Raw genomic sequence first — 23744 nt, forward strand, 5'->3', positions numbered from 1 at the left:
CATGTGACTCTAAGAGCAAGAAACACTTCTGTGTCTGAGTGCTCTACCAAATATTTACAAGATACCCACATAAAATGGCTACAAGCAAGTTCAGCAGGGTTTGACTGAATGGCCAGTAGTGCAGCCCTGCCAAGAAGAAAATCTAAACTTTAGTTAAAACAAAATTAAAATTATCTTTTTACAATGGCCTCTTCAAAGCACAAAACTGGTAACACTGAAGCTGGAGAACTGCTCTTCCTCAAGGTGAAATGTATTTGCTTTTAAAAGTAGCTTATTGAAATGGAGTAGCTTCCTTGCTGCGATGGAAACTTCCTTGTTAAAGGAAAGCCTGAAGCTGCATGAGCAGCCATGTAAGTAGGTAGCTGCAGAGTAGCCTGCTCCATGCCATCCTGTTTGGTGGCTGGGAGTGACATGACACCAGCTGCCACATCCCATCAGCTTCTCAGCCTCTTGCACTGCCACAGTAATAGTATGCAGTACTTTTCAATAGGGGCCATGTGCTCCCCAGGAACTCTCATCACCCAAAGGCTGCCTACAAAACAGCATATTGCAAACTGCTCACCTCACTGCCACAGGTGGACCCACTGCAACTGATTTTCTTGCTGGATTACCTAGATCCACTTCAGCAGTTCTGCAGACCTCCCATATTTCTGTACAGGTTACTCTGCTTTTCAAGAGTTTGCTCTGGGAGGCTTTCCCTGTGACTGCAGAGGACAGAACAAGCCTCTCAGACCAATGGTGACTGTACATTGGCAGTCCGCACTAAGTGAATCCATGGCTTTCCCTTAGGCATGTGAGGCTTGAGAGTCAGAACAACCTGAACCTGATCACAGCACAGCCAGTGATGCCTTCAGCAGCCTTGAGCGAATCATATTCTCTAAGTCTGTAAGATGAGTAAATAGTTCTGTGGTTTGCTGTCATGTTGTGAATACATTAAAAGCGCTTTGAAGACAGAGGAAGCTAAGCAGCTGTACTACATGCCAATCTTCCCACCATTTGGATTGCTACCTGTTCTCCTTCCATTCTAAACTGTCAGCGTCTAGCTATTACCAAGTCTGTTACATCATCTCTGAAGATTTTCAAGTGAGTTACAGGAATAAGACCTCACTGAACTACTACTTGTCAGTCAAGCCAGTGAGTAGGTTTATAATTTCTCTTGAAAAGCAGCAGCAAATATTTCACTATGTTACGGGCTGTGGACACCAAGCACTCTTACGTTTGACTGTCGGTTCCTCCAAATTGGTGAGGTAATGGGGTGAATTAGGAAGACACGTGTGGCCTATGCTTCTTCAGTAGCACTTGTGTTGTTCAGAGGCTTTTATTACCATGTCACTTAAATAAACTGAACAAAATACAGGATTTTCCTAAGTTCAGAGTTAAGCATGGCTCCACACATATGAAGAACAGCACGTGGTTTTAACTATGTTTTTAAAGAGACAAAAGAAGAAGAATGCTCACTATCTGCTTCACCGTATTTTTCAAAACCAGTGTTGTCACTCATTCATTTCTTAATGAAGGTTTCATTTGTCCTTTCTATAGATAGGATGTATTGCTTGGAGTCTCAGCAGTAGTGCTGGGTAAAGCAGCATCAAGTAAAGTATTTTTCAAGGTGGTGTTCCTCACTCGTATGGTCTGCAGGGCAGGATTGGTTCCTTCCCAGGTTAGATTTGTTTGATCCTTTCCATCTGAAACACACAATACAGACACCTCAATGCTGATGTGTCAGAACGATATTACAAAGTTACCGTTTCCTCCAGTGAACCACCACTTGGAAATCCTTTTAATCCACAAAACAAATCAAGGTAATTACTTCAGTATGAACTAATTCCACAGACTAGCTGAAAATGGATTGACTTACATGCAACAATCCTCTTTCTGGCTATCCTTCTAGTTACCAATGTCCAGATTCTCCTCATTCTGGCTGGCAAAGTATCTGATGCTGCTCTCGTGCTCTGGAGCCAAACCTTAGACCAGTCCAGGTCTTTCTGCCATTCTCTGGCAGAACTTTTCAAAGGCCATGACATAGTTGCTGAGACCTTTGTATCACCCTAATTTTCCAGTAAAACTCTTTTTTCTAGTCAGTGCCTATGAAGAGAGAATGGCATGTGCAAGGGGACTGATATGCTCTTATCAGCTTATTTTCTACAGTTCAGATACATTTACTAGAGTTAAACAGAGCACATCTTATACCTGTATATTTTCCAACTATTAGCAAAATAATTTGTATTCATAGAAAATACTGTGGTTCTACCCTATATGCTTTACTAATACCTAGGCTGAGAGCAGAGCCTGCTTCCTAACCAGTATGAGCTGCTCCTCTTCTAATCTTAGTCCCATCAGTGCCAGGTGTGTAAAGTGCTTTGGGATAAAGTTTTCTATGTAAACAGAGGATATCACATAATTGTGATTAGACACCTTATGTAGAAAATTTACTGTTATTTGTGAGAGGAGATAAGAAAAAACAAAATTAAAGCCTTCCTGATCAACCTGCAAGGTGATGAAAAGAACACATACTGAAGAAATACGCAGTTATCAGGACTAAAATATCCAAGGTACCAGTGAATCAGCTGTCAGATCATGTCATGTCTTTATGTTTGCTACTATTAGCTGCACTGCAAGGTGTCCCATGCCTATTCAAATATGTAGTTCTCTTCCTATCTCTACAGCTGACTCACTGAGACCAGCTCCATCATAACATAGGGAAACTGCAGCTGCCTGAAGGACTCTTCAAAGGAGCCAGTTCATTCCTGACATGATTCCTCTTGTTCTGTATCAAAGCTTTGAAGAAAGTCAATAAAGCTGAAAAGAGAAAGGTGAAAGGCAAGGCATTCCACTGCAACAGGCCATGACATTATTAACAGAGGTGGTACTGTAGAAGAAACACAAGGCTTACACAGGTTGTCAAGGGAAGCTGTGTCTCAGTTTTCCTCTTCCTCTCTAGCTCTAATTGTTAACTGTATGAAAAGCAACTGCACTAGAAAAGAGTTGCTCATACAGCTGTCCTGGTATCTATACCGACAATGATGATAACCCTAATGCAGGTAGAACAAATCTCACTTTTGCCAGTGTGCCTTTGATGAATTCCTCAAGGGAAATACCCTATACTGACAAAAGCACTTCTAAGTTTTTTGTTTAAAAAGAGATTTGGAATTTATTGCCAACTATAGTTAATTCTAGTGTAAAGCTGGCTTGACAACCCAGAAAACATACAGGAAATGCTTTTCTTGAATTTACTGGGAGAGCCTAAAGAATCAGTGCAGTTGTCTATGTCCTTTCTAGTTTTGTGAGAGGACTGGCAGAAAACGTGTATGAGAACTTGTTTCAATAGAAAGCTAGGAAAGGGAGTTGGTGAGCAAATTTTTTCCAAAGAAACAGCTCTTAGCAAGCCTTTGGAAACTTTATATTCCTATCCTATTGAAACAAACAAACCAACCAACCCCCCAAACTCCAAAAGCCCACTCTCTCTGCAAGGGAAAAGAAAACATATGTCTTCAGGAAGAATTTAGGCATTCTGTAGTCACAATGTACTAGGTTTATAAACATTGTCATTCTTAGTGCATCAAAGATATTGTAAAAGGTTTTTGTAATGTCATATCGGCCAACTACATTTCTGAGCCTGAGATAACCCAGTAAATACGCATTTTCAATATGCTATCCTTTTCTTGCTCACTTATTTTTTTTTTTTTTATTAAATCATGATGTTTGAAAAAAATCACAGGAACTTTGGAAGTCTGTTTAATACCACTGCTTTTTAAACAGCATCACTCAGGAATTCAGGCCATTTGAACCTCGGATTTTGTAAAGAAGTTGGCCGTAGGTTTCAACTACAAGATACTATAGCTTTTTTCTGATTTTCACTAAGGTCCATTTTCCACCAAACAGGGTTTGTATAAGGAAGCTTAGCTGCAACTGGTGGAACTGGCCTAAATGATTACAGGCAAACACATATAACCTCTTCATGGGGCTAAAAGCCATTGCAAAGTTATTTGTAGTGTACGTGTGCAAATCAACTTCAGTTTGAGATAGTCTGGGAGAAGTTTGAGGGGGATTTCCCTGCTTTATGTAATCTATTGTTGCCTCTTAGCTTCCTTTATTCACATGGCCAGGATGCATAAGCATGACACTGCTGGTAATTTCTCAAACTCAATCTGAAAGCACAGACAGTGTGATCGGTGATCTACAGCAGTCTTGCAGCTTTTGGTAAATCCTCAGATGCTGGCTCAAAGATATCTGGAGTAAGGAAGGCCTGAAAGAGCACTGGGGGGAATAACACAGATGGCAAGGGTTTCACTTACTGATATACTTTGAACGTGGTCAGCAGCCAGGAAGATCTATGTGCTGCCCCTCAGATATAATTCTGGCCTACACAGAGTTTTAATGTCACATTTCTCAACCCATGCTGAGTGCTGGACCTTGCGCATAATGGGTGATGTCAGGTCAGTATCTGATCAGTGTGGGGCAGTTACGACACACCTGTGATCAGACTGCAAGCATATTGCTCTGGCTGCCTTCCCTGGTCATTCCCCTGGGGACGAGAGGAACTAAACATGCCTTACGATGTGCTCAGGTGGGTCTAGTCCCAGTAATTCTCACTGAAATGAGAGGTTGGACAGGCAGAAACTTCAGGGCAGGCAGGAGAAACCACCTGTCTGCTAGAGGCCCGTGGAGTGCTCTGTGCTACTAAGGCCAGACTACTTTATGCCATTCAGAGGGACCTCGACACGCTTGTGAGGTGGGCTGATGCCAACCTCATGAAGTTTAACCGTGCCAAGTGCAAGGTCCTACACCTGGGTCAGAGCAATCCCAGGCACAGCTACAGGTTGGGCAGAGAAGAGATTCAGAGCAGCCCTGCAGAGAAGGACTTGGGGGTGTTGGTTGATGAGAAAATGAACATGAGCCGGCTTCAGTGTGCGCTCACAGCCCAGAAAGCCAACTGTATCCTGGGCTGCATCAAAAGGAGCGTGACCAGCAGGTCAAAGGAGGTGATCCTGCCCCTCTACTCTGCTCTTGTGAGACCTCACCTGGAGTATTGTGTGCAGTTCTGGTGTCCTCAACATAAAAAGGACATGGAACTGTTGGAACAAGTCCAGAGGAGGGCCACGAGGATGATCAGGGGGCTGGAGCACCTCCCATATGAAAACAGGCTGAGGAAGTTGGGGCTGCTCAGCCTGGAGAAGAGAAGGCTGCATGGAGACCTCATAGCAGCCTTCCAGTATCTGAAGGGGGCCTACAGGGATGCTGGAGAGGGACTCTTCATTAGGGACTGTAGTGATAGGACAAGGGGTAACGCGTTCAAACTTAAACAGGGGAAGTTTAGATGGGATATAAGGAGGAAGTTCTTTACTGTAAGGGTGGTGAGGCACTGGAATGGGTTGCCCAGGGAGGTTGTGAATGCTCCATCCCTGGCAGTGTTCAAGACCAGGTTGGATGAAACCTTGGGTGATATGGTTTAGTGTGAGGTGTCCCTGCCCATGGCAGAGGGTTGGAACTAGATGATCTTAAGGTCCTTTCCAACCCTAACTACTCTATGATTCTATGATTCTACTTCTGGAACCCAGGTGAGCCTGTTCAGTGCTCGATCTCTCTCTTACGCAGTGCACCCTGTTGTACAGATCGTGGTGTGGTTGTTCCAGATTGGAAGATTTATAATTCAGCAACTATCCAGATTCTGAGAAACACACCAAAAACCACAGCTAAGGGAAATATGACAGGTGAAGCAAGCATGGTGGCACTGAGGAGGAAGGAAATCTCCCTGCAATGCACTGATAAGAATGTGCTAGATATAAACTGTGTTCAATCTGGACAATCTGCAACTGGGAAAACACATGCTTGCTGAAGGAAATTCAGCTTGGAGGCCCTAGGGACTGGATCAGTCTTTTAAAATGCTTTGTTGGTTTTATTTATCACTACTTAATTAGGATGCCTAACCAACACATCAGAAAGATAGTAACTGTTAAATATTCAACAAGCTGACCCTTCAGTTACAGTATGACAATGCTGAATAAAGTTCATGGAAAGCTTGTTCTTCCTAAGGACTCCAACAAAGCCAAGGGGAACTGACTGGGCCAAAAAGAAAAAGAAGAGTTAAAAAATAAAAGTAGGGCACTGTTGTGGAGACCTGGTTAAAAATCCAAGTCTTGCCATGCATGCATTGAATGATCCTGGGCAAGTTGTTTCCTGCCCTTGTGCTTCATCTTTTCCCATCTGTAAAAAGAGTACAACGATGTTGCCCTTCCTTGTAAATTGCTGAGATGAATGGCTAGAAAAGCAGTAATACATTATTAATTAGTTATTATTATTTCTGAGGATGAAAAAGCAAAGAGAAGAAGCCTCCACGAATCTTTCAGGGTTTTCTTGACCCTCACGAAAAATAGCACCATGTAACGCGGATTTCACACAACAGAACATTTTGGTGAGCTGCCTTTAAGAAGAAATAGTGGGTACACAATTAGAAGAAAGTTAAAAGCAGGCAGACACTCAGGAAAATGCTCCAGATGGTAGAACGAGTTAGGCTGCAGAGCAGGCTCCCACAGGAAGTGGTGAAACCCCCATTGTTTGAGACATTTGAAACGGAATTCTTCAAAGTGCAGGTATATATAATACAAGGAACCGCTGTGTGCTGCCTCGAAAGGCACTGGTGCTGGGAGGACCTGTGAGAGCCACACCTGCCAGTTCTACAATTTTAAGATGATTCTTGCTGCTCTGACTCTGAAGAACTGTAGACTCTTTTTATCAATATAGCATCTGAGAAACATCTGCCGGGGAGCAACTACATTGTGTTTTTGTAGGAGATAGACTCAGCAACCCTTAACAGATCTTTCTCATTCTTACTTCTGAACTTGGTACGTCCAAGAGGGGAAAAAAGGCCCCTTTTCTCTGCTTAAGAATTATAGTGTGCATTCTACAGACAGACTGTTTATTTCCTGTAATACAATCTAATGAAAAACTGGGTGGCTTGATTTTTACAAGCAATGGTTTGCAGAAGAAATACCATGATTTTAATGGGAACCAAATGAGTGGTCATTATGTAAACAGAATTATGAGACACAGAACTGACGTTGAAATGTTAAATGCTCTGGGTCAAACTCACCAAAATGGGAACTGGCAGCAGCATGCTGGAACATTGGGGTTTCTCCACACTCAAATACTACTGCAAACATTTTCTGGCACTGCTAATGCTGGTTTAGCTTCTCTGGAGGTAGCTGTGGAGGGAGTCTGACTGCTTCTGTTGTTACTGGCATCTAAAATCTTAAGACCTTCTCTGAAACCCAAATTTAGAGCTTTGGGCCATTTTATTGATACAACCTGGTTTACTGGTTGGAGCAGGTAGAGAAAGAAAAGGTTTTAAAAGGAGCTTAGAATCAGAGTTTCAATACCTTCATTTCCTCTTGGTTGCATAGCTGCTGATATACTAAAAAAAATGTGAATTGTTTCAAATGGCGTATGTGCACTAGTGACCCTGTCTTATTTATTCACTTGGCCATAGGGTGCTCCTGTCCTGATCCCCTCTGGCAGGAGCACTGAGGCCAGGAGCGGTGAGGCTGTGCACCCCAGCAGCCTCATCTGCTGCCTCTGCACAGGCTGGCAGTGCCTGCACACTGCCCCCGTCCCTGACCAGCCACACAGCAATTTCCTCAGGAATGAATCATGAACAAAAAACCAAACAAGAGCTATTTAAGAAGTTTTCTTCTCCTTCCCTGCAACTGTCCTGTCCAGTATCATATTCCTGACAGTTTATTCTTCAAGAATTTAGTCATCTAAGGTTTCAGTGACTCATGTGATGAACCTTCTACCCATTTCCTGGAAAGAGTCCTGCACGGTCCTCTACACCTCCCTGCCATTTTCCTCGAGGGTCTCATTTTTGCTACATTTTCATATCATTCAGATTTCCTCCATTTTTGGGGTGGAGGCAGGAGGCAAAAATATCTTGAGTGCACCCACATTTGCAGTGTAACAACTGGAAAGCAGCGTGGCAAAAGAAACATCTGGAAAACAAAGATGGGCACTGAACCAGACAGAGAGTCTTTTCTGGAAGTAGCTGCCTCTTGGGCTGAACGCTGGTTAGAAGAAAAGCCGCTGCTGTAGGAAGAGCTGCGTGGTACAATATAGTAATGAATTTACTAGGCTGTACCCTGTAAAATGAAAATGAAAAAGAGTTGAGAGCTTTCTCAGATGACTGCCTGGGTGGGTGTGACTCACCCTGGGCAAATGCCACTGCTGACAAGTACCCTGACACAAACTATTGAATGAATTGGGCTGGATGTGACCCAAAATAACCATTTTACATACTTGGGCCAATCTGAAAGACACTTCTATGCAGAAAACAACTGCTCCCTTTTCCTGATTAAAAAGAAAGTTCAAACGCTGCTCACAGGCAGCTTGAAGGATACCTCAGCAAACTCTGATCTAAGTGGGGTTGTGCTATGCCTACAGCAGACAGTTGCCTGGACATCAGCAGTGCCCAGACCATACTGAAGCACTACCTGTGCATATTTATGTTACAGTTAAAATGGGGGCTGTCTAGTGTTATTCTTCAAATACGTAGAAATGTTTGTGAGTGTGAGCCCATCAACATAATTGCAGGAGTGTGAAACAGCTTAGCAACAGTGCCAGTGAATGCTTATAGACCTGTGCCTCCCATGCCTAAGTCAGCAGACTAAGCATCCTGGCTTATGCTAACTTTCAGTAGGCCTAGTTAAGGAATTTGCAGATCTGTCTTCTGGAGACAGGGCCGACATATCCAGCATTCTTAGAGGATGATTTCAGTGCTCAGTTATACCAGTATAACTGTCATGTACCCTGTTACAACACTCACACACATGCACGCATACACATATACATGTCAGTATATCTATACGGACATGCACCACAACCCTGTTCCCTTTAAAGGGATATGGTGTCAGGTCAAAGTTGACCAAACATTCTTCCTATTAAAAACAAAAAACAAAAAAACCCCAACTTCTACAAACCCTGATTCCAACAGAAAAGTTTCCAGGATTTATTTTAAGAAGGGAACATTCCCCTGCAGTGCTCACCGCAACCCAAACATTGCAGCCCTGTGCAAAAGCATGAGAATCGGGGAGGAAACCGAAGAATCTATTTTCACTGCTCCAGAGGAGAAATAAAAAAGTAAACAAACAGCAAAAGCAGTGACAAATAAGTTTTATTTTAGTGGTGGCTGCAGTGTTATCTATAGTACGGCTAAGGAGAGGAGACTTAAAGTATGCATGCTTTTCTAGTGATTTCTACAAGACGTGTAACTAAGTGTGAGATAGGGACTCTTGGGAGCCATCTACACTTCAAGGAAAAGATTTAATTTTCTTTGGTTGATCCTTCCTGCTCCTCACACCTTGACATTCACATTTGAGAAACGGAACCACAAATTAGAACAAATTGCCTCGCTGTTCTCAAAGCCTGAAAAATAATCCGAAGCTTGGGCAAGCTATTCAAGGAACAAATTCCTTGTTTGTGGGAGAACTCTTAAGAGCTTGAAAGTAAAGGGAAGAGTCTTTTCTCTAAATACCTGGAGCCCTCTATTCTACAGAAAGGGGAATGTGCCATCAGTACTACTGTTTATTGTCAAAATTTGCTAAAAGCAGCAAGTATCAGAAGCTAAAAAAGGGCATATGGAGACATAAAGAATAATGAGGAAGCACATACTTTCCCGCTGCAACTACTGACTGCATGCACACACAACAGGTCCTTGGGCTGAAATGTCTGTGTACTGAAGAGAGAGGAAAAGAAGTCAGTGAAGCCTGCCCAAAAGGGACTGTAAGACTGATCCTGTGGCAGATCACTGATTTCACCAGAAAGTTTTTGGAAGCCATAAACAGGAAATGGTTAAGTAAAAGCAGGTGGAGCATGCTGACTGCAGGAACAACGCAGGAAATAGCTGAGCGTCTGAATGGATGCAAAAAAAATGCTCTTCTGCTCCGTCCTTGGCAATCACAATACATTTACTCCTCCTCCTCCTCGTCCTCCTTCACTACCCTTATCTCCCCAAGCTACAAAGTCTCGCAGTCTGCAAACACCTTTTGTTTGTGTAATCTGCTCTCCTTGAACCAGCAGGGGAGAGCTGGCACGTTCTGCTTGGGAGGCAACGGACAAGAGGGATTCACCTCCTGTGCAAAGGATGAGTCAGAAACACCCAGCAATAACCACTGCCTGTCAGGGGCTCTAGGTCTGAGAAGCAGGAACAGCATTGCTCACTACTTCCTCAGGTGGTGCAGTCCCAAGTGTATTTAGCAAAAGTCAGAAAAACATTATTCCTATTGCCCCTTTCATTCTAGAGGGCTCCCAAAGCACTTAGTCGTAGGAATCATTCTCCATCTCTACTGAAACACAGTCCCTTCTGGGGCAGAGCACTGCAGCTGTTTAACAGCTCATAGCAACATCACACAAGCAGATGGAAAAGAAAGCGAAATGTGTAAGAAGTGTTCTTTCCACTTTCCTTATAACCCTTCCTTTCTCTCCTCTTTGTCCGCAGCAATTTGTGCCAATTCCAGACAACTCCAGATGTGTGTCTTTCCCACCAGTATCTGCAGAGACTTGGCTCTGGAGACTGGGATCTGCTTGCCAACATACTGCCTCTGGGTGCATTCAGTCCCAAGGGTCGAGTTTCCACTGCCACACTCATCCCTGGCTGTGCTGCCAGACATGCTGCAGGATGGAGGGCAGACGTACTGGTAAGGAACAATTCTGCTTTCTTCTAGATGAGTATAGTGTTGATGTAAAATCATTTAACATAGACAAGACACTCTTGCCTTAAAGTATATGAAACAGTCACATTAAAGTCCTGAGGAAAGTTAAGAAAGGAACACATAGATTAGTTTGAATTATTTTGACTTTGCCTACATTTTAAGTATTAGATGGTGAAGCTGTGTTGGCAAACTCTACTCTTAGGTATTTCTCTTCCTCTCCTAGATTTAAGTAATAAAAAAAAAACACACACAAAAAAAAAATCCCAAACAAACCCAACCCTTTTTTTTTTCTTATATTCTGATAAGAGAAAACGCTAATGGCAAACGGGCTTCTATGGAGTTACAACTGCACAAACAAAAAGGTTTTTTTTCTGGTAGAGAAATTTTGCAAAGAAATCTTCCTCTTTTTTCCACATTGTTACTTTGGCAAAACCACCAGGTGTTACTGGGAGTTCAAACTTACACTGCCTTTTCTACATCTTTTAAAGCAGAGAGTTAGTATATGCAACCTAACACATTTAAAGTTCAAACTCTTAAATCCTGGTCTACACAGGGCCTTTGGAAGTAAGGTTCAAACTCACCCTGCCCAATCTCCAATATTCCACACTTTTGCCCAGACCATACCTTCCCAGGGGTGTCCTGAGAACAGTCGTGACTGGAGTCCCCCACCCCACACCGCTGCTCCCATGGGAGGAGGGAGAGGGCATAGCCAGAGTACAGGTTGGTTTGGCATCTTCTGCAAGCACCACCACACTCATCTAAGATGCCATGGGGCATAAGTGAACAGAGAGGATGTATCCTATCAGCTTCAGGTGAATGGCAGAACAGCTTCAGGGAGTTAAACCTTGTCACTGACCTTTAGGAAAAAAGATAGTGTGCAATTCATATGAATCTAAGAAACTGAGAGAAAATAATCAGAATGAGCTGAGCAAAAATAAACAGGTGTCTTTTTCCTGCTCTTTTCACAGTTTCTGCTTCCTAGTACCCTCACCCACAACCCACTTTTTTTTTTTTTGCACTTAAGTTGTTGAGAAAAATGGCAGGAATGAGGTTCCTGGTAATAATTACAGTTTGCTGAGAAAATCACAGCCTGCAGCAGTAATTCCTTTAGTGCTAGAGACAGATGCTGCTGAGGTCTAATCACAGTCTTCCCACTAACCAGGCCCTGAGTTTAATCTGTCATCAGCTGAGAGGCCACTGGCTCCCACCGCACGTGTGAACCCAAGCTGCTTGGCTTGTTCCTCTCCCCTCATCCAGAGCCAGGCAGTGCCAGAGGGAGGGTATGTTTCCATGCACTCCTTGCCCTCAGCTACAGCGATACTACAACTTCAATGTGCTGCTTATCTCCCCTCCATGCCTAGGATCAGGGCCACTCAAAGCCTCTCTGGAAAGGGCTCAAGTGGTTGTTTTCAACTTACAATGCCGCATAGTGACTGCAGTTCAAAAATACAATTTAAACTGATTTAAGTTGAAGGAGAGGCTTAATGAGAATGGCCTGTAGCTAATTCCTCCTTCCAGAACGTATGGTATTTTCTACTTATTAAGAGGACAAAGCTGCACTCAGTGAGGGATCATATAACATCCATATGTTAACAACAATGACAAAACCCAAGAGTATGAGTGCGGATGAGCACAGAAGTAGGAGGAAGATGGAATAGCAGAACTGGGTATATTAAAAAAAGAGCTGGGAGAAAACACACATGTAAGGAGAGACTGAACAAATCTACATGTTACAGCTGCCATTGCCATCGAATGTTTTGTATCTGACATTCAAAGAGCATAAGGCCATCTTTGAACTCTGTGCCGGTGAAAGAAGCTCAAAAAACATCCGACCTCACTGGCTCAGCAAAGCCCCTGTGCATGCAAAAGTCACCATGCTACTGGATTAACATCTTTAGATTGGATTATGGTAATAGCAGGAAACTGGCTGAAGAAGTTTATTTCAAAGGCATGTTACTGTAGCATGAGTGACCCGGTGAGAATTGGGAAAGTCCTTAAGTTGGTACCCACTTTACACCATTTGTAGAGTTAACAGGTGCCCTGAACTAGGAGGGGAGATGCTAGGCTTGGAAGAGTAGACTAAACAGCTGTGTTTTGCATAAGTAGCTCTTAAGAAAAGCGTAAGGGAACAGAGTAGGTCATCATTTTTGGTCAGAGGCAAAAGCATATTAAACTAGATGACTTTCTGTAGAAGCCTGTGGCCAACTCAATTTCTTTATGTTCAGCTTTTTCCAAATCTGCAAATGGCAGTGGGGCACACATGATAATACTCACCAGATCTTTGCAGTAAAGGTGTGCACAGCAGCTTCTCAGCCACTGACAGACTGAGGGGAACAGAAAGTATAGTACAGTGTCTCAGTGAGAGGGAAGGAGTGACTCATACAGGAAGAAAAACAAAGCAAAGATGAACTTTGAGCATAAGAGAAGAGGCAGACTGCTGGCTGTAAATCAGTTTTCTTGCACTCAGAAGGGTAGGTATTATGGTGAGAGGAGTTGTACTTGACAGTAATGGAAGTCCAAGGAAGTTTGATTAAGATTAAGTAGCAGCCACAGGCCAACACAGAAAAGAGGCTTTAAGGCAAAAATCAAAGACAGGAAATGACTAAGTAGGTCAGAAGCTGTGGGTAGTGAGCTGGACAGATTAAATGGGACTTGGAGCAAGTAAGTTAGCTCTGCTAATGACAAGTGATAACACAGTGTCACCAAGTTTAAAAAATCTGACTCTGAAATCATTTTCAAGGCTTTGCTAGCAAATCAGAGATTGCTGAGTTCTAACAGCATCTACACCAGAACAGATACTGTATGCTTTAACTGAAGATTGGGTTTACAGCCACTTTTTGACCCTGCCAAGCTTCCTATAAATAGTGTGCTGTTTTGTCTGAGCAGGATTTCTTTTTAAAGAGCCAGGAAAAATGAACTGACTAATAGAAACTGTGAGACTCTAAGAAGGGCCACTGCTGCAGGTTGAAAAGACAGATGCTATGGAGAAACTTCTTTCCACTCCTAAATTCAATAAGTCTTTGATTCAACAGCTTTGTTCACATCCAGGGCAGCCGGAAGAGAACAGTCACCTTGTATTTTTGTACCTGATGAGAAAACCCCAGATTGTATGTGTGCACTGGGACAGTTCAATGTGTGTCTACTGCAACTTCAAAGAGGCTTACAATGCTCTTTCAGATGCAGGGTGTGAGGAAGGGTGAGAACTGCTAAGGCTAGCTCCATCCTCATTAAATCTTTGCCCTCCCTGGAGCAAGCATGCAAGTGGAGAGAATAGAAGATATGCATGAGCAACTGAGCATCTGTGATCTCATGACCTTTGACTGTTGTATTATGGGAAATGTATTCTCTGGTTGCTATGCTTTTCTAATTCATTTGTATTTTCCTTCAGTGACTCCCTTGTATTTTCTATGGTGCTCCTGTGTAATGGTTTCAAGGAACCACAGATATCTCCAAGTTAAGCATGCATACAATAGCTATAATTAAATGTTTGTGAGTATCCCACAGTAATGCAAGGGAAAGGGAAAGCAAACAATTTTGTACTCACTTGTACCTATCCTTTCTGAGCCCTGTCCTGGGTGGAGGCATCTCCACCACTGCCCTTTAAGTCCATTTCTAACCCTTTGTGAATGAAGGCCATTGGGTTCTGCTGCCCTGCATGTAAGCTCTTCAGGTATTTCACTCCCATTAAAAAAAGCTACAGATCACCTGTGAGAGGTAACTCTGAAACCTTATAGGCTAGGCTAGAAGAAATAACAAATCAATTAGGGTAGACATTTTTTACTCCACTTTGAAAAATGGAAAATAAGGTTAAGGTTAAAAATACTCTCAACCATTTCTTAAAATACATTGAGATGCTACAGGGAGAACAGCACAAAAGCGAAGTTTTGATCTTCACTATTCTGAAGTTAATCTTTTCTGTTCTCTGTGCCATTGGCACAATCTCAGTCTTGGTGCTACCTATTTATTACTTTTAAAAATGGGGATCTTTGCTTCTTTTACAAGTAGTTAAGTACACCATTTAAATGTAAAGAAGAAACCTGAAGAAGATTTTTGTTTTCATTTCAGACATTTAAAATACATGAGGGAAATGAAATTTGGAAGGGGAACTTTCATCATGCAAAGACGGAGGAATAAGAAACAGGATGCAAAGGTCATCAGTTCTTTAAGTCAAACACAAGACAGCACAGAAAATAGTTTATTTAGAGGAAGAATCTTCCTCTTTCTTGTATGACATGGCAGAGTTAGCAGTATCTGCAAGGATAACCATAAGGCCTAATAGTTGCCAATCCTTCCAATACTTCCCAGTGACTCCCAGAGATAACATACATCAGAAAAGAATAACTGTAGGACTGGAAAGAAAAAATGAAGGCCAGTTTGATGAAAGAATAAAGAAACCATGCTTCTAACTTTGATCTTGGCTATTTCCCTGTGCTGAGACCAGAAGGATTGCCAGTTTTCAGTCTTACATGCTGGATTTGGGCAGAGGTTGCGCTGAGCAGGGGTCTCGCTTTGCTGGAGCTTGAGCTCCAGTGACTTTCAGGAGGGAACAGAAAGCATGGGTTGTTTCCCTCACATAGCTAGGCACAAACGACAGCAGGGTTGTCTGAAAAGACTGAGAACTGCTGATACTAGTAACAGGAAATGGCAGCTGTGAAGGAGAGTAGGAGTGGGATGAAAAGCAGCCTTACAAAGCGAAGGAGGAAAGGACAAGGCCGTGGAAGATCTAAAATTGGGAGCAGCTAACATGCTGACAGAGACTTCTTCTTTCCTCAAGGGCCTGATCCTGACCACATCTGGGCCAACATAAAACCTCCTACAGGGATTTTTGAGATACTTGTAATGAGTACTACTTGTCCCTCTCTTAATCTGCTGTCTGCATTTCCACTACATCTTCACATGATGGTTCTTAAAAATACACCTCGTTTTGGTGACGGCTGAGAGTCACAGAGGTGTGTAAAGAAGAGCTTGCATCTACATTTCACCCTCCTCCATCTCTGCCACGTCTGCCTGATGCATGTACTCCAGCTCATGTTTGGATGGTTCGCTACAGTGGCTGTAGCAAGGATGCAGTGCAATGGTGCACAGAGGGCAAACAGCCCGGGCTTTTTCAGGTTTCCTCTTCTGATTATGGGGAGGTTCTATTTTTGTTCTTTGTTTTTTTAAATTATTTACTCAAGCTATCCTGAGTGTTCTCCTCCATGTAAATGAGAACTGGCATATACTCATGTTTGTAAGCTCAACAGCTCCATCAGTTTCATTTTTATTCATTGTCTCAGACTATTCTGAATGTCATTTATATTCTTTTGCTTAGGACTATTTGTATCTCACCTGTCAGTCTTCTAAATGAAATGACTAGCATACTGGCCATCTTCATTGCTTCTCTTTCTCCAAGTAAATTGCAGTTGTGAAACCATGGCATCAAAACCCAAGTTACCCTTTTGCTTCCCATCCTGTCTGGTACTCCATGAACTATTTCTGTCCTCCTCTAGTAGTGACAGCTGATTTGTATTACCAAGGCTAAGGACAGGGAAACTGATGCCCAAATTTCTCCCAGGATGAGGTTTTATGGATGACAGTTAGTTAACTATTTTCACTATACAGGTACCAAAAATACCCAGCCCATCTCTGTGGCATTTAAGGCCCATGGGGATGATGATGCAGTAATATTAGGCCTTCGGCCACCGTAAGTACATTTAGACTTCTCTGGCTTTTCATGTTCCACTTCCCTTTAATAAGTCCTAACTTCTTTTATTCTCCAAATACATAAGGGACTTGAAGCTAAAGCTCAAAGTTCAGTGCAATCCCTTAACCCTGTGACGTAACCAATTTACTATTAAATGTCCATGTTCCAACCCTCTCTCAGCCCCCCTTTTTCTGCTTCCTTGGGATAAGGAGGGAAAGTGAGAAAACAGTGATTAGTGATTTCTTTACAACTTGTTTTACTAACTAGTTCTAAAGTGTGTGTGGGGGGTTATTTGCTTGTTTGTTTTTAAAAAAATGTCCCATCCCTGACAGAAAAGCAGCTGCAAGCATAGCGGAGCTATCTGTGCAACTGCAACTGCAATGTTCATGCTGCCTGTCACCCTGTTGAGTCCCCAAACAGACTAGGAAATAAGAAGACAGAAAGGTTGAAAAATGAGAGTGTAAATGCTCTGTAGGGAGCTGGGAAGACAGCAAAGTCATGATACTGGAAAGGAGAATGTCAAAAGTTAATCCCAGGCGTAATACCTTGGAGGCCAGACGCATGTTGTAAGAGGAGTTGTTCATCTAACATGAACAACATATTTATGTTTTGTTCTCCCTCAGTGAACTTTAAGGTAGGCCTTAGCCAGTATATGCTGCATTCTCTGTGAATGCCTTGCATGGCCTGTTGTTGCCTTTCTAAGTTTCGTATTCAATAGTTTTTTCCCTGTTTTTAAATGCTTGCTGGAGTCTTAACAGGAGGAGTTTTTAACCTAACAATAAAACACCTGCATTTTATTAAGACCTGGGAATTAAGTTCCACCTCCCTCAATTTTACTGAAGCGTTGCCATTAGTCAGGTTAACCCTTTCATAGTCAGTTTTGCTCTGAAAGTGAAGTTGTATCTCTGCTATATGTAGCCCAATTCCAGAGTCCTACACAGTATGTGGAGGAAAGGAAAACCAGATCTAAGAAAGATCCAAACAGCTCTGTCCAGTGTGGATTGGCAAGAGGTGCAGCACCCCTAAACCAGAACAGCAAAATCTACACCCTCTCTAGCACAGCATTCCTGCATCAACATGTCCACTGGCAACATGAAATTTAAAACTATAATGTTCTTACCAGCCACTGTTGTTTTAAGAGTGAGATTTCTAAGTTGTATCATAGAAACTTCATTCAACTAAATAGGAAAATTTATTATTCTCCTTGATCCTTCCCTTTTACCATTCCATTTTCTTATATGAGAAGTGGAGCAGCACCATATGGTAATTTTTGTCTGGACCTCTGTGTGTGTTATTGTCCCTAAATTGGAGAAAAGGCAGCATGTGGTCATGAAATAACTGCCAAATACAGGCAGCAGTTTAGTAGAAGGGCTGGTACGTTCATCTGTCAATGTACTAAACAACTGTCCTGTTCCCTACTTAATTTACCTTTTTTATAAGCAATTATTTGCTTATAGTCCTCTTCATGCACATCACAGAAGCATTGCACATCACAGAGCAACAACTGCTAGCTATTTTACCAAATATGATCAGTTCACTGAAGACAAGAGAGACTAACTTAATGTTCCCAGCCAGTGATTCAGGATCTGTACACAATGAGTTCTCCGATTCCAACTCTGTTGCTACCTATGTGCTTATGGACACGTAACTTTAGATCTTTATGACTCAGCTTCCCATCTATGCAAGAGATAAATTCTTCACAGCCAACAGATGAATCAAGAGGTCATAGACTTCTGAGGTTATTCTGGCTTAGTCATTCACCTCAGGACTTCAGTGGCACACCTAAACAGGGATAATTGTACCAATAGGCATCAGATCTGTGTGAAGAGAACAGGTACATCAAAGGTTTGAGGTTTGGAGACACTCAGATACCATTTCTACAGAGCCATACAAATTCCTAGGATAACCAGGTAGGTAAATAGAGAAATACCAATTGCTACACAAACACTTGTCAGGTATAATTAATTCTTTCAGTGGTTATTATTTATTACACAGCCTGATGTATTAGATACTAGTGCAATTTATATTAATACAGCCCTACAACACTAGTATAGGAAATATTATCATATACTGTGGTACTCATAAAACGAAATGTGCAAAGTTTATGTTGTTCTTGTAAACAAATAATTTCTATTCATTCATACATACCAGTATATGAATTTAAAAGTATGCAGATATCAATAATCATTAGAAATAGCCTTTATAATCTCACATCATGACTATTGCTGTTGCACAAAATGCCATATGATGTGGAGATCCAGTAGACTAGGACACATAGAAGCGAAAGTCATCTGGTGTGAGAGTAGCAGACAGTCCCTCTGACCTAGTGCTAGCTCTGACCACAAACCAGGGAGCGTACACTTGTGTGCCTCTTGAGGAGCACACCTGGCCTCACCTGACATTTGGAAAGACAAAGGATGAACATAATTTATAAAGATAATCTGGAGCAGAATTTTTCATACTTGAGTCATGACTCACAAGATTCTTACTTTTCACTCAATGTAAATATGCATAAACAATCATTCTGCATTACTTAAAAAAAAATACATGTAAACAGCTTTTCAAAGTCTCTCTTAAAACAAATTAGGGTAAATCTCATGTTGTTTGAGTTTACACCTTTTAACTAGCTTTAGGAAGCTGTGATTTACATTGCTGTGTAAATCACATCTGCTCATAAGCTGTTGTTTGAAAACATTGCACATCTGTGATATCAAGTGTGTGCAAATTACAGAATTATATGACATTACCAGCTTCTATTATATGACATTTTTATTATATGACATTACCATGCAAATGTAAGCTTCATTTTTTGTGCAATATTTGAAGTCATATTATTATATAGCATAAACAACAATCATCTACTCTCTACTTAAGCAGCGATTCAATCAGGGATTTGCAATCCCTTTGCAATCATTTTCACAGAGCCATATAGTCAGGTACCCCAGTCAGGAACGTAAGTTACAAACTGTTATGTGCCCTGAAGCATGCTTAAGGCCACTCTTTATAGGTGGCCTGGTCACCACACTCATTACTTTGCGTAAATAAAAGGTGGGGGGTTGTATTTTGGAGTTGTGTTTGTTGATGAAAGAGGTTTTTTTTTTTTTGCAGCAATCTGCAAAAACAGAGGTTTTTCAGCTTTACTTTTATCATGTATCTGTGGCTTCCTTTTGAAGTTGGTACCAGACTGACCAGAGCCAGCATCTTACAATCCAAGATCTAGAAGCAGGGAGGTGGTACAGTCAATCACTCACGTGGTCTCTTCCAACATTACAACAGGGATTCTTCCCTATGACAGGTTTGCTGTATTTTTATTCAGCTGAGTGTCTCACGAGAGAGTATCACTAAGATTTTCCTTCTTATACTTCATAGTCTTTCTCCTATTTTCACCTCTTTATATACAAGTTCTTTTAAAATCTATTAATAAAAAGTTCTGCTTTAAATTACCAGTATTTTTTCCAGTCTTCACTGTATTTTCCTTTAGACAAATACTTCTACAAAGCTTTCATCAGAAGACCAACCATTATTTATAATCACCATTAATGAACCCTGACAAAACAATTATGCAGAAGCTATTACCATCTTTACTTTTTATAATAAATTGCAGATAAATTAATACATGACTCCATCAAGGTTGTGCAGTGAATTAATGGTAGCATCAGGAAGTGTAGCCTAGAAACTTTGACACCCACACTCCTGCTGAAATTATATGCCCTGAAAACACCGGCAGTGTCTCAGACCCACTCTGCACTACCAACATTCCTCTCACATTACTGAAGTGTTTCTAGGCTATGAAAATTAAAGAAAAGGAAAAATAATGTAAATCAATGTCTGATTCTACATTGCTTCCCCCTCTGAGGCTAAAAGATTTTTTTTTCTTGTTTTAATTTTTCCTTACAGTAGATATTGGCAGCCTGAAAGTTGAAATAAAATAGGAAAAAATAACAAGAATATTTTGAGTGATTACTCAACTGGGGTCCTTTGTGACAGGAAATGCAGCTGCGTGACTAATGGACCTGACTTTCTCTTGGCTTCCTTCCCCCTTCAAAGATCTTGTTTACTGCCCCAGCCAATTTTATTTTTTTTTTAAATTGCTAGAAGCTAGCAATTTTCCAGGAAAAAAAAAAAAATCTTTGCAAGAAGCAAAGGCAGTAAATCTTACAAAGATCAAGGGCTGCAGAGCTCCCCCCCATCTATTCCTTTTAGCCTTCCAGGCCCTTGAGTCACGTCATACCTTCCCCCACTCTGCTCCGAACATGTGTCTAGCAGATCTTTCTGCTTTGGTGAGGGGAGGGAGTATGCGAATCACATTTACAGCATCTAGCCCTGGAATTCATAAAGGAAGGACTAATTCCATTAAGGAAATCCAGGGGCCTCCTAAGCCTCTTGCATTTTGTCTTTTTTTATTATTTTTCCTTGCTGTCTGTTTTTTTAACAGCAGTTGTGTGCCCATACTCCATAATGACATGGCTGTTAAGTGTGAGCTATTGAGATTTGACACAGCATAGTCACATTAGTAAGGGGCCATGGAGCTTTAAATGTTGTTTGCATTTGCCTGCTTTGTAAGTCTGCTTTGTTGAGCTTCCTAGGTAACAGCAGATAGGCCAGAACTTGAACCTCCCCTGAACTGGAAGAGAACAGAAACCAAGATTCATGGCAGGTCCTTGTCTTTACAATTCAGTGCAATGAAACCTTGAGTCCCCTCTCGGAAAAGGGGGGTTGGGCATATGCTTGGATAGAGTCCCTAAACAAGCAGGGTCTTGCCATCCTTTGGAAGGTGTCAACAGGAGATACATACCCTGAAGGACAGTGGTACTGAGCCCTGAGGAGGGGCATAGCGGGCTGATGGAGGTGTCTGAGATGTGAAGGGCCCTCAAGACTATGTCCTCTATAAAGCAAACATGACATTTACTGGCCCGAAGGCAGAGACTGGTGCAGGAGCATGGGTGCTGTCAGCAGCTGTGCCATCACCAGCCAGGGGAAACAGGTAAAACTCAGGACTAATAGTGGTGGGTTTATTCCTGCAAGGGGCTTACGAACTCAGCCAGACAGGTAAACAATAACCTCGAAAATCATAATCTAAGAGAAGTGGGGAGCCATTCTGCAGCCAGGCCCTTCTCTTTGGAAGGCTGGGGGGTCAAGCCACTGAAAAAGGGTTTGAGAGCTGCTCGACATCTACAGTGTTGGCATGGTTCCCTGTGCCCTGTAGCAGAGGCTAAAAAAGGAGGTGAATATATTCATTACCATAAATTGCACAGAGTAACCATCAGAATGGGTATGCTAAAAAAAGAGATGAAACCTTTGCTTATGAGTAGACCTAAAAGAATTGAATACATGTGTATGGAGGGATCATTTTCCACTACCTACAAGAGGAAAAATCTCTGGGGAAGTGGCTGATGCCAAATATTTTCTTATGCTTCATGTGTCAGCAGGGTCTGGCAGAAACCCTTAGAAAACAGAGCACGCATTTTGTGCAAATTGAGAATCACAATTTCTGGTGATTTGGATTGCTTCACCAAACTTGAGACGTTTCTCCAAAAATACAGCAGATGTCTGATGATGTACCAAGTTTTCAGCATTTACACAGATCAGATGATGTTAGATCAGCAGAAAAAAAAAATAATAACAGAATAACATAGTAAAAGGCTTCCGAACTGTCCTGAAAAAAAAAAAACAAACCCTAAGCTGGGCTAGACAAAAACTTTAACTTCTCACAACAGCTATAGAGTGCTGGGGAGACACATTGCCATAGCAAAGATCACAAAGGAGCTGGACTGGTGCTGAAGTGGTGGGCAGAAGAACTCAGTGGAATGGGAGCTCTGTGCGCATATTACCTGGCTGCATGACCTGCCAGCCCCAGGGCACTGCTATAAAAAGACAGGCAGCAGACTTTGACTACAAAATTTAACAATTCCAGAGACTGAAGAAGGTTCTTAAAGAGGATGTGCCCCTGTTGTATCTTAACACTACACATGAGACAGAGCTGTTCCCAGAATCATCTTGCAGCTATACAGTCAAAACTGGAGTTCAGTAAATTCTGTGCAATGAATGCTGATGAAAGCTGCGTGTCAGTGCATTCAGTTAGAGAGGAAGGATTTGGTGTTTGTCCATGAATGCAGAAAGTTCCCTACCTTTTTGTTTGTTCTTTTTTTTTTTTCCCTTTCCTGTAATGAGAAGCCTGCATTAGAAAACTGACCATAACCCACTTACTGCAATAGCCAAAATGGCCTGGCAAAGCCCCCTCACCTCATGAACACCACGGTTTGGGATTTTTTGGTCAGTTATGAATTTAGGATTTGAAGACTGGGAGGGATTTGATGGGTTCAAACTTAATCCCTAGAGCTTCTGATGAAAAAGCAATGATGCGAAGTCCAGAGCTAGATTTTGTATGTGATGATTTGCTTAAAAATTTTGCTTATCATGGGATAAGACCCAGGGGAAAGTCTATGAGCCTATCACTGAGAATATTCTTGTTGCTGACTTCAGGGGAAGTATGAATAGTATATCCTGGCTAGGAAAAATGATATAAACTTTCTTGTTATTTCTGCTTCTCTGAGGTAAGTTTACTTGAGGTAGTACAGCTGAACAGGTGACAGGGTATATCAAGCTTATCATTACTACACATCCAGTACCTGCTAAGGTAAACAAGGTCTGACAGTGCAGCAGGAATAAGTGTAAGATGTCTTCAGTAAAATAAGATTTAGCTCTACCATTCTAATCAACAAGTTGTTAGGAAATAATGCCAAAACAGATTGGTTGCTACTCAGAAAAACTGTGAAACTGGGATGTGATCTGTTTTTACACCTGTTATTTCAAGGTGGAACCCACAAATGAAGTAAGTGAACTACTGAAATTTGCTTGACAAAAAAAATGAAATAGAATAATTTTAATTCTTGCAGTCTTTCAACTCCCTGCCATCTTCAAGGGTGTCATCAGAATTATGGGGGTCTTGAAGAAGACTAATGAAACAGAGTCAAGACACGGAAACCTCAGAATAACATGACCTGCCACCCCAGCAAATGTGGTTGTGATGTTCCAGAGATATAAGCAACACTGCCCCATTCTCAGGATTCATTGAGCACAGTTTATGTGATGCTGGTTCTGATCATTTGCAATTGCATATTAGCACAACCTCCCTGAATTTTGTCTTGGAAAGCTCAGTGACTTTAGGACGTTTGGCATTAAGAACTGCCCTTTCCAGTATGAGAATCTGAATGAGGTGCTGCACAATTCTCATTTTATTATGAACAGCTGGATGAGAACAGATGCATAATAAAGCATATCTTTCAAAAGCAGCCTAAGCACTGGATGCACAATGCATTTCAGCCCAAAGGTGGCTGCATCTGAGCCACAGAGAAGGAATC

General features: G+C 41.8%; 2 protein-coding genes across 8 annotated transcripts in view; one reads left to right on the forward strand and one right to left on the reverse strand.

Annotated features, from left to right (window-relative positions):
• The window catches only part of RAD51B (RAD51 paralog B), a 455666-nt gene that overhangs the window by 29390 nt on the left and 402532 nt on the right, over positions 1 to 23744 (reverse strand). For 2 of the 5 annotated variants that reach the window (XM_062619219.1, XM_062619220.1), the window contains exon 11: positions 1300 to 1685. The exons of 1 other annotated variant lie outside the window; for it this stretch is intronic. In XM_062619219.1, the coding sequence (XP_062475203.1) occupies positions 1534 to 1685 (152 nt within the window). In that variant the 3' untranslated portion in view covers positions 1300 to 1533. Of the gene's footprint in view, positions 1 to 1299; positions 1686 to 23744 lie in introns of those variants that run through there. 2 more of the 5 variants (XR_009964928.1, XM_062619222.1) reach the window with 2 other exon arrangements.
• LOC134163951 (uncharacterized) lies at positions 9791 to 23618 on the forward strand. 3 transcript variants are annotated; one of them, XR_009964929.1, is made up of 3 exons: positions 9791 to 10426; positions 10536 to 10685; positions 23306 to 23618. XR_009964929.1 is itself a non-coding variant. In XM_062619233.1 (3 exons), exons 1-3 carry the CDS (start codon positions 9862 to 9864, stop codon positions 23381 to 23383), a joined length of 636 nt encoding a protein of 211 aa, XP_062475217.1. In that variant the 5' UTR covers positions 9791 to 9861; the 3' UTR covers positions 23384 to 23618. The 3 variants fall into 3 exon arrangements, 2 of the variants coding, with proteins under 2 accessions (XP_062475217.1, XP_062475218.1); XM_062619233.1 differs by having other exon boundaries at positions 9791 to 10220; positions 10487 to 10685; XM_062619234.1 differs by having other exon boundaries at positions 9791 to 10180; positions 10487 to 10685.

The sequence above is a fragment of the Pezoporus occidentalis genome, unplaced genomic scaffold, assembly GCF_034315485.1.
Source record: "Pezoporus occidentalis ecotype Australia unplaced genomic scaffold, CSIRO_AGI_Poc_V1 ctg21, whole genome shotgun sequence".
Lineage (NCBI taxonomy): Eukaryota > Metazoa > Chordata > Aves > Psittaciformes > Psittacidae > Pezoporus > Pezoporus occidentalis.

Bases quoted from the DNA above. Each gene is read 5' to 3' on its own strand.
- LOC134163951 (XM_062619233.1), top strand. From the start codon at position 9,862: ATGCTGACTGCAGGAACAACGCAGGAAATAGCTGAGCGTCTGAATGGA. The intron at 10,221-10,486 runs GTGGTGCAGTCC...CTTTGTCCGCAG, and splicing joins ATTGCTCACTACTTCCTCAG to CAATTTGTGCCAATTCCAGA. The intron at 10,686-23,305 runs GTAAGGAACAAT...GCCATCTTCAAG, and splicing joins GATGGAGGGCAGACGTACTG to GGTGTCATCAGAATTATGGG.